Raw genomic sequence first — 9813 nt, forward strand, 5'->3', positions numbered from 1 at the left:
CGAGTTAACGAGAGCCATGCACCACTTATATCCGCCTTCTCATAAGTAACACGAGTTCTTTAGATTCTAACTCAATTCCCTATTTTTTGGATGTATAATTGTTTGAGAAATAACGGGCAATTTGTATCCCTGAATTTGTCTTACACAGTTACACCGGACAATACATCTTACCATGAAACAGCCACACGGAGTTGAACAAGAGAATAGGAAATGTCCCTCAAACCATGGACTTCTTGAGTGAAGGCGTTAGTAATTCTATAGAAAGTCAGTGGCTTTTTTGTAACTTCAGACAAATTAAATAAATTAGAACAACCAATGCCAAGTGGTCGAGTACTAGTTTAGGAGGTAATTTACCTGCCCCTTGCTGATGATACTCTTCTTCTTCCCCCTCTGCATGTGATCTGCAAACCCTAGATTTCTCTGCGCTTAATATCTCTCTCTCTCTCTCTCTCTCTCTCTCTCTCTCGTCGAGAACCCTAGCTTTCTTGATTCGATTTTCCTCACCTCTTGGATCCGATCATGGCGCATTTATCAGTAATTCAGGTTAGTGGAATCTGTGTTTTGTTCTCTTCTCTGATTTATTTATTTTTCTGAATTTTCTGATATCCTACTTTCTGCGTTGTACATATTCGTGTTTCGTAAAAATCATTTGTTATGATGATGATGATGATGTTCATGACATGATCATGCTGGTTTTGCTTTGGATTGTTTCTGATTTCGATATTCTCTTTTGTTTCTCCTGATCATGTGCTCGATTTCAGGATATTTTGAAGGAATTCTGTTTCTTAATCTCATGTCACTGTTGTTTTTTTTTGGATTGATTTTAATGCGAAAAGGAATGGCTTGCAGGTTTTGATATGTTTTCTCATTTCATTTTTTTTCTTATTTTGAATTTTCTGTTCACGATTCTGTTCCTTGAAATGTGTTTTTTTTATATATGATGATTTTGCTTCAGATTTTACCGGTTTTGATTTGTCCATTGTTTTTCCAATATAAGGGCTGGAGTTATCGACTCTCTGGTCAGATTTTTTGTTTTCTTTTTTCCTCTTTTTGAAGTGATTCTCTTTTGAATTGATTCTAATGGAGAATTGACTTGTTTGCAGTCTTCTATATCTATGCCTACTAGCACCGATACATGTCCAAGGAGATATGGAATAAAGGTATTTTTAATTGTTAAAGAACTTTGATTCTCAGAGCTCCATTACAGATTGATGACATTAGGTTTTTAATTTGTAGTTCTTTACGTTCTTTACTTTTCTACTTCATGTATGCTCTATTTATGGTATGTAAAGATTAGAAAAATGCTAGTTGGTGTCTTGATGTGTGTATACATTGAATGTGCTGATTACATTATGCTTATATTCACTGATAAGGTGGTGGTTGTGATTAGTTTATTTGCAGTCTGTGAAGCATGTGAAATGCAGGTTAAGAAGAAATGCAAAAGTTAGGTAAAAGAAAGTGGGGCCAAAAACATGGAAGCCTATATATGAAAAATTAGAATCGAACATGAGAAACTACAAAGCAGTTTTTAATTGTAAAATGTAAAGTAACAACCATACAATCTTAGTAGCAACTCACCTTGTTTTAGACATTTTAATTGGATGTCGATAGCTTTTTGGGAATTGTAATACCCTTTGAATGCTGGCTAAAGTTAAACGATGTAAAGAAATGTGGGTTCGACCCATTGTCAAAACATGGTCCTGTGGATTTCAGTAGCTTCTTTATTTTGTGGTTTGGTAGTAGGGAAAGGGATCTGGGACGAAATAAGAATTACATGGGTGGTAATCGTCAAAACTTTATTGAAATAGGGCTTTGAACTATCCATTAGAAAAGAAGTGGACAATATAACTGTATACGAATCTTATGGAACTACCATTTTATTGGTACTGATATAGCTTATTGAATCTTATGGAACTATCATTTTATTGGTTTTGATATAGCTTTCTTATGCACACTTAACCAGTACACTTTGATGTGGTTTGTGCTTCTTGTATTCAATTAAATAGTACATCTGAACGCGTGCAGTGCCCTTTGAAAGGAAATGTGAATAAACAAGAAATCTAAGTTTGAGGTAAACTAGAATACTTTGATAATATTTTTCAGAGTTTTTTCTTCGTTTAATTTTCTATTCTGGTCAGTTTTCTTTGTTAATTGGCTAGAGAAGTTTATATTTCAATTAGCAAGAGAATGCCATATAAATAAATTCCATGGGTAAGCTAAGAGATTGAAATTCTGAATCACTGGAATTTAATTATGTGAAGTTTAAAGTTTTACACATTCATCATAAAAGAACTGGAAAGTGAAGCTGTCAAGTGATCTCTTGAAACTGCCATTTTCATTAGCATAGATAACTTTCAAATTTACTTTTAATTAATACAATTTTAGTTGATTCACTCACAGTCCTCTTTGATTTTACTACAGGCTACAAACACTCCCAAGTTTTACCGGTGACACTTTCATTTTTTTTCTTATTGAAATTTTTATACTGATTTCCAGGTTTAACGTTATAGCCAGAAATTTGTAAAGTTTGCACAGAAACAAATCTCGTGTATCTTTGGAATAAACGGGATTATATGAATTTGTGATATTATTAGGCTACTAATTGTTTATCTGCGGTATGTAGGGGTGGACATGGTTCGGTTCGGTTCAGTTCCGGGGTATACCCAGAACCGAACCATATGCAATCGGTTCCCAGAATTTGGAACCAGAACCGAACCATATATCTTTGGAACCGAACCGAACCAGAACCGAACTTGATCGGTTTGGTTCGGTTATGGGTTTACCCAACCTTTATTTTATAATTTTCTCCACATAATGATTGGGATTTTATTCGTTTTAATAACTTACGATTAAAACTTTAAAAGGCAAAGCAAAATGTTAAAGGGGGGTGGATTTATCCTCAAGTAGTAAGTGTAAAGTCTAAAGCATTTTTTTCTCACGGAACCGTATTGGGGGGGGGGGATACGATCCTACTCGGTTTAGGATCCCAAACCCAGAACCAAACCGCATTCTCACGGTTCCAGGAACCCGGAACCGGAACCGAACCAAATAGGCCGGTTCGGTTCTTCGGGTTGAACCGGAACCATGTCCACCCCTAGTGGTATGGGCAAAGAAACATGTCCTTCAACAAGTAAACAGGGCATCTGAAAATCTTCATGCCTCCATGTAAGATGTCATTACATGACCTGATCTCATGTGATGTCCTCATGCATCAGCTCTTTGAAAAATCATGTATGCTTACAATTAACTGGAAATGCCTGATTTGTTCATTTCCTGTGAATTATTCCATTTAATAAATTTGCACCCATCACTTCTCTTTGGGACTTAGGTTTATTGTTGCAATGGATTCTCTGCTTCTTAACACTACCGTTTTGTGGCGTTATAAGGGTTGTATTTAGACCCTCTCGACAATTTAGAACTTATTTCTGAAATTTTTGATGAATTATCAATGACATAAGTAACTAAAAATAATGAATATGACTGAAAGGCTATTACTCAGCTGCATTTTAAACATTGGATGCAGAATTTTTTCGTGCCTATTATACTTTGGTCATTACAAAGAAGCTGCTTTTTGTCTTCATGATTGTATGAGTTGCGTGTTGATTGCCATTGAGATGAATAGCTGATATGTGAGCAGCCTTTTGCCTATGTGGATTCTTGAAAGCATCTCTATGGATTTGGTGGTCTTGGTCTTGTTTTCGCTAACTTTTTTTTATGATTGAACTTCCATCTTTTTACATTTACATTCGTGATTTTTTCGACTAAGTCAAAATGTAATTTCCTTATAAAACTTTTGTTTATACTCCCTCTGAGTTACATGTCACCTATATCAGTATCTGTCTGCGAAGAGTATGTTAGATTCTGTCCAACTAGGCTCTTGGTTCTCACATTGGAATTTTCTTATAGTAATAATAGTTTCGTCTGTTGATAAAAAAATTATAGTTTCAGAAGTTTCTATCCAATTTTGAGGTGCACTCTTATGTATTCTATTGCAGGCACACAATCTAAGGTTTCAGGATAAATCATGGGCACCAGTCCCATCGGTGCATCTGAAAACCAAGAATGCACCGTCAATACATTATTACAGAGTATCCATGTCAGTACAACAAGCCGGCAGAACTGAAGTCACAGTTTTGCCTTTAGAACTCGAGGATGCCAATCAACCTCCTCTCAATTTATACAAGCCCAAGGAATCTTACACTGCGACAATTGTTTCTGTCGAAAGGATTGTTGGCCCAAAAGCCCCCGGCGAGACATGCCATATTGTAATTGACCATGGTGGGAATGTTCCCTACTGGGAAGGACAGAGTTATGGCGTAATTCCTCCTGTAAGTCATTTTCTTCACGATATGCTCTTTTGTGAAAATCTTTGTCATATTAAAGGTGTCTATAACAGCCCCTGCATCTATATACAGACATTTGTTTATACATACACGTGTGTGCATACACATGCATATGTGTATGTTTGTATATACGTACAAATATGTGTATATGTATGTATATACACACATGGATATGAATGTGTAGTCATTGTGTTTGTATTCCCAAGTTTATTGCATATTGTCCATTGAACTAAGTTATTATGCCATGCCAAACTCACATGTTGGGCACACATTGACACATCATGACGAAACCTTGATTTATGTTTGCGCTTTTGTTTTTGGTATTATTCAGATATTTTCTTGCAGATAATGGTTTCATTCTCTACAGAATTTGTTAGCATCGAGTGATGATGATTTCATTCAAAATTTTGATCTTTGCTTTTTCTTATTTGACTTCATGCAGGGTGAAAATCCTAAGAAACCAGGTACTCCCCACAATGTTCGTCTTTACTCGATCGCCTCGACAAGATATGGAGACTCTTTTGATGGAAAGACGGCCAGTTTATGTGTTCGCCGTGCTGTTTATTATGACCCAGATACTGGAAAAGAGGATCCATCGAAGAACGGTATCTGCAGCAATTTTCTTTGCAACTCAAAGCCTGGAGACAAAGTCCAGATCACAGGTACATGACTATTCTCTGGAATGACAATAAAACAGACAACCCATTGTTGGATTCTTAAGAATAACCAAACGAATCCTGATTTCGTTATTGTTTTTCTCAATGTTCAAAAATTTGTTGATAAGCTGGGAGCTCAGCTGACTCAGTTGGCTGATAATAAAATATCAATTTCAAACCCCAATTTTGTAACAATTTGATTGAATAAATGATCTAGTATGCTAACCATTAACAAAATCAGTGAGTTCTTCATTGATTCAGCCACTCAAACTTGGAATTTGGAAGGCCAATTTCCTATTGGAGCCTGGTAACTTGAAGATTGAATTTTCTAACAGCTTTTTGATCTTGCAGAAACAATTGAAGTACTGTTTTTCATTCTGTTCACTAAAACCTGTTTGTATCTATTTCACAATCCATATTGTGTAGATAAGTAGAAGAAACTGTTCTGAAGTTTTAAAAACCGAGACAATGATATATTTATTTCCAAGGTGGCAGTTTTAAAAACTGAGACAATGATATATTTATTTCCAAGGTGGTATTGAAGTGAATTCGTCTTTTGGGCTACTAAACATTTTCATAAGCTTACCATTAAAAAAAACCATTTTCATAAGCCCAGTAAAGCTTTGATAACAGTCTTTTAAAAAACTTGACTGCATTATGCTCATTTTGCAAATTCTTTTGAACCACTGAAGATTGTTTCACCGCATATTCATGAGTATCTTATAGTTCGTATTGCTCCCACTTTTGACTCTTGCACTTCCAAGGCCTTTGGGTCCTAAATTAGCTTATTTTATGCTTCTCATTTCTGGTCCTGAATGGCTGAATCCACTTCCTGAAGCTTTTAACAACTGAGTTTCAACATTGATGTAGGCCCCTCTGGCAAGGTTATGTTGCTACCGGAGGATAACCCGAATGCCACCCACATCATGATTGCCACAGGAACCGGCGTGGCCCCATTTCGAGGTTACCTCCGCCGCATGTTCATGGAATCCGTCCCCACATTCAGGTTTGGTGGGCTCGCATGGCTCTTCCTCGGGGTGGCAAACAATGAAAGCCTCCTCTATGACGAGGAATTCACCAAATACCTTCAGGACTATCCGGAAAGCTTCAGATATGACCGGGCCCTGAGCAGGGAACAGAATAATAGGAATGGGGGGAAAATGTATGTTCAGGATAAGATAGAGGAATACAGCGATGAAATCTTTAAGCTTTTGGATGAAGGTGCACATATTTACTTCTGTGGATTGAAGGGGATGATGCCAGGGATTCAAGATACACTAAAGAGAGTTGCAGAGCAGCGAGGGGAGAGCTGGGAGGAGAAGCACTCACAGCTCAAGAAGAACAAGCAATGGCATGTTGAGGTATATTGATATTTGATATTAGTTGGTTTGCGGCACAGCTGCCAGTTTAATGAACCTGGTTAATTTTCTTTAAACAGTATAATGCCAATCGGTCTATTTATCAGCAAATGCTGGTTAAGATAGACAGATCAAAGTGTAATTTTTGAGGGAAAAAAAGAGGATTTGCGTATGTGACTATCGTTAGTATAAGTTTTTGCTTGGTGTTTGTTCGAGTACCGTAACAGCCCGACCCAAACCTGCCCCCAAATTTTATCACAATTTTCAAAATCTTTGCATTAAATTTTTTTTTTTTTTTGTCTCAGTTTCTTGGTTTTGCCCAACCTAACCCAAACCCAACCTGGCCCAATTTGGATAAAACAAATTAGACAGGTTGGGTAGGGATTTACCCTCCTAGACCTGAGGCTCGGGTTGGTTCAGGTTAGGGTTGAGGGAATGGTACCTCAGCCCTAAGGTTGGGCTAGGGTTCGCCTGAACCCGACCTGAGAAAAAAAATCCTGAGAATTTTTTTTCGCGGAAGAGCTAGTTTTCTCGTGATTGGATAACTCATTTTCCATGGAGTTTTTCCTGAAACCAAAATTTTCCTATTTTCTAGGAAAATTTAATTCCTCTGGACCCTGGAATTTCTCTTTCCATGGATTTTTTTTCTCCAGATCCAAAGTCCAAACAGCCCCTGTAAGAGTAAAGACTGATTGGGTGTCTGCACCGATCATATCTGTTTTTTTTGAAATGGCAGAGTAATATCTTTAATGAAAAATGAAAGTGGGCCAAGGAGGACCACTGCAAGAGAAACTAAGGACACAAAAATAAAAACAAAACAAAAAAATGAGCAATACAACTCTTACGGAGGAAGGAAATCAAACCACTCCGAACCCAAACGACTAACGCCCCCATCCAACGAATCTGCCTCCCCATTAGCTGATCGCCTCACAAGATTGAACACTATGGCAGAGCCCGATATTAGATCTTCTATTTCATAAAAAATAGAAGAAAATCTCCATGGGGGCACCACCGCCCTACTCAACCAACGAATGATATTAAATGAATCCCCCCCACAATGGAACGATCCGTACTTTCTTTATCAAGTCTTTTAATGCCGTAATATACGGCCTTTACTTCGGCCTCTGTCGCGTCACAAATCCCAAGAGGGCCGGAATAAGTCCACACCACATTATTACAATCATCACGACACAAACCGCCAAAACCACCTGGTCTCAGGTTTCCAAAACTCGGGACCGGTCGTATCTACACCGGTCTTCACACGGGGAAGGTACTGTTCAAATGAAAGAAAACAAATTGAGTAAGGGTTTTGCTAACGTGCCATAAGGGCACTCCTTATGCTCTGTTTGGATGCTAGGTTTTTTTTGTTCCCAGGATTTATGTGGGTAAAGTTTTAGTGGTCACATCAGCTTTTTCTTGCTGACATCAGTAAAATCTTCTCTTGAAAATGGTGTTCTCTCTTTCTCTCTCTACCCTCTCTCTCCACTCATCATAATATCTTTCTCTAATTAATTCTTGTCCCCTCTTTTGTCTCCTACCTTTACCCACATAAATCCCAGGTAAAAAAAAAACCCCGCATCCAAACAAAGCATTAAGCATCATTTAATTGCCCTTGGGATCTCAGGTTTCCAAAACTCGGGACCGGTCGTATCTACACCGGTCTTCACACGGGGAAGGTACTGTTCAAATGAAAGAAAACAAATTGAGTAAGGGTTTTGCTAACGTGCCATAAGGGCACTCCTTATGCTCTGTTTGGATGCTAGGTTTTTTTTGTTCCCAGGATTTATGTGGGTAAAGTTTTAGTGGTCACATCAGCTTTTTCTTGCTGACATCAGCAAAATCTTCTCTTGAAAATGGTGTTCTCTCTTTCTCTCTCTACCCTCTCTCTCCACTCATCATAATATCTTTCTCTAATTAATTCTTGTCCCCTCTTTTGTCTCCTACCTTTACCCACATAAATCCCATGTAAAAAAAAAACCCGGCATCCAAACAAAGCATTAAGCATCATTTAATTGCCCTTGGGATCTTGAGTTTACGCGTATACTTTGAGATCCGAAGGGCAATTGATGCTTAACGCGTTGGCAAACCCCTAGAAATAATTTTGACCGAATAAGAAGGGGGACAAGACTGCTTCAAAGAGGATTTCAGTGTGGCGCAATTTTAAACACATAATAGAACGTTCTATTAATAAGAAAATCTTAAAGTGCATTTGGCAGAGTTTCAAAATGTCATTGGAGAGATAACAAATGTTTACAACTAACTCATGGCATTTTATAACCCTTCTTGTTGCCTAAAGACAGCTAAGAGAAATGTGCTTATCAAAATGGAAAGTGGGTGTAAATACCAATAGTACGGGGGTTGTAAATATCAGCATCTAGATAGAAAACTAGGATGTCGTGGCAGTCATGATGTCTGTTAATTACATGGTTGAAGAGATCTCCAAATGCTCACGCTTTCATCTAATCTTCCTCTATATTTCAAATGATTATCTGATAGAATTCTTGGCTCTATTACTTATTCGAGAAGAGAGAGAGAGAGAGAGAGATTAGGGTTGCATTTGGTAAGGGCCCACACAAAACAAAAGTGGGTTCTCATCATTTCAGTAGTGGAGAAGTTGTTTCACCCATGCGGTACCAGATAGATGGTGGCAGCTAATTCAGCTGTCCCATTCTTTTTCCATGAATTTCATCTAGGACCAATTACCATGGGGGACAAACATTAGGCAAAATTATCAACATGACCCATGCTTTTCAAAAATTATCAACGGGGGACAAAAGAGGTCTTGTCAGTAAAAGCTGGATGAAAATACCCTTTGGCATATACAACATGTTTTGACTTTGGAATTGGGGTTTTCAAGTCTCTAGGATTGGGGTTATCAGGTATCAAAATGGGGTTATCAATTTCAGAATGGGCTTATCAAGTCCCTGAAAATTGGCTGAGAGTACTAGAGTTTTGGAAGGGGGTTTTCAAGTATTTGGGATTGGGGTTATCCAGTATCAAAATGGGCTTATCAAGTGCTTGAAAATTGGCCGAGAGTTCTGGAGTTTTGGAAGGGGGTTTTCAAGTCTCTAGGAATGGGGTTACTAATTTCCGAATGGGGTGATCAAGTCCTTGAAAATTGGCCAAGGATACTAGAGTTTTGGAAGAGGGTTTTCAAGTCTATGGGATTGGGGTTATCTAGTATAAAAAATGGGGTTACCAATTTCTGAATGGGCTTATCAAGTCCTTGAAAATTGGCCGAGGGTACTGGAGTTTTGGAATGAGGTTTTCAAATCTCTAGGATTGGGATTATCAAGTATCAAAATGGGGTTACCAATTTCCGAATGGGCATATTAAGTCCCTAAAAATTGGCCGAGGGCATTAGAGTTTTGGAAATGGGTTTTCAAGTATTTGGGATTGGGGTTATCTAGTATCAAAATGGGGTTACCAATTTACGAATGGGCTTATCAAGTCCCT

The 9813-nt window shown here is 37.9% G+C and overlaps 1 protein-coding gene across 1 annotated transcript; it reads left to right on the plus strand.

The window, feature by feature from the left end:
* Positions 1–318: 318 nt before the first annotated feature.
* LOC143882677 (ferredoxin--NADP reductase, root isozyme, chloroplastic-like) lies at positions 319–6565 on the plus strand. The gene is made up of 5 exons (XM_077386133.1): positions 319–543; positions 1104–1160; positions 3996–4328; positions 4786–5005; positions 5870–6565. Exons 1-5 carry the CDS (start codon positions 520–522, stop codon positions 6367–6369), a joined length of 1134 nt encoding a protein of 377 aa, XP_077242248.1. The 5' UTR covers positions 319–519; the 3' UTR covers positions 6370–6565.
* Positions 6566–9813: the final 3248 nt, after the last annotated feature.

Source organism: Tasmannia lanceolata, unplaced genomic scaffold (assembly GCF_043159265.1).
Source record: "Tasmannia lanceolata isolate RefF3 unplaced genomic scaffold, GAP_Taslan_0.1 ptg000008l, whole genome shotgun sequence".
NCBI classification, from domain to species: Eukaryota; Viridiplantae; Streptophyta; class Magnoliopsida; order Canellales; family Winteraceae; genus Tasmannia; species Tasmannia lanceolata.

Coding starts and splice junctions, on each gene's coding strand:
- LOC143882677 (XM_077386133.1), top strand. CDS start 520: ATGGCGCATTTATCAGTAATTCAG. Junction 1,161..3,995: donor CAAGGAGATATGGAATAAAG/GTATTTTTAATT, acceptor ATTCTATTGCAG/GCACACAATCTAAGGTTTCA. Junction 5,006..5,869: donor AGACAAAGTCCAGATCACAG/GTACATGACTAT, acceptor ACATTGATGTAG/GCCCCTCTGGCAAGGTTATG.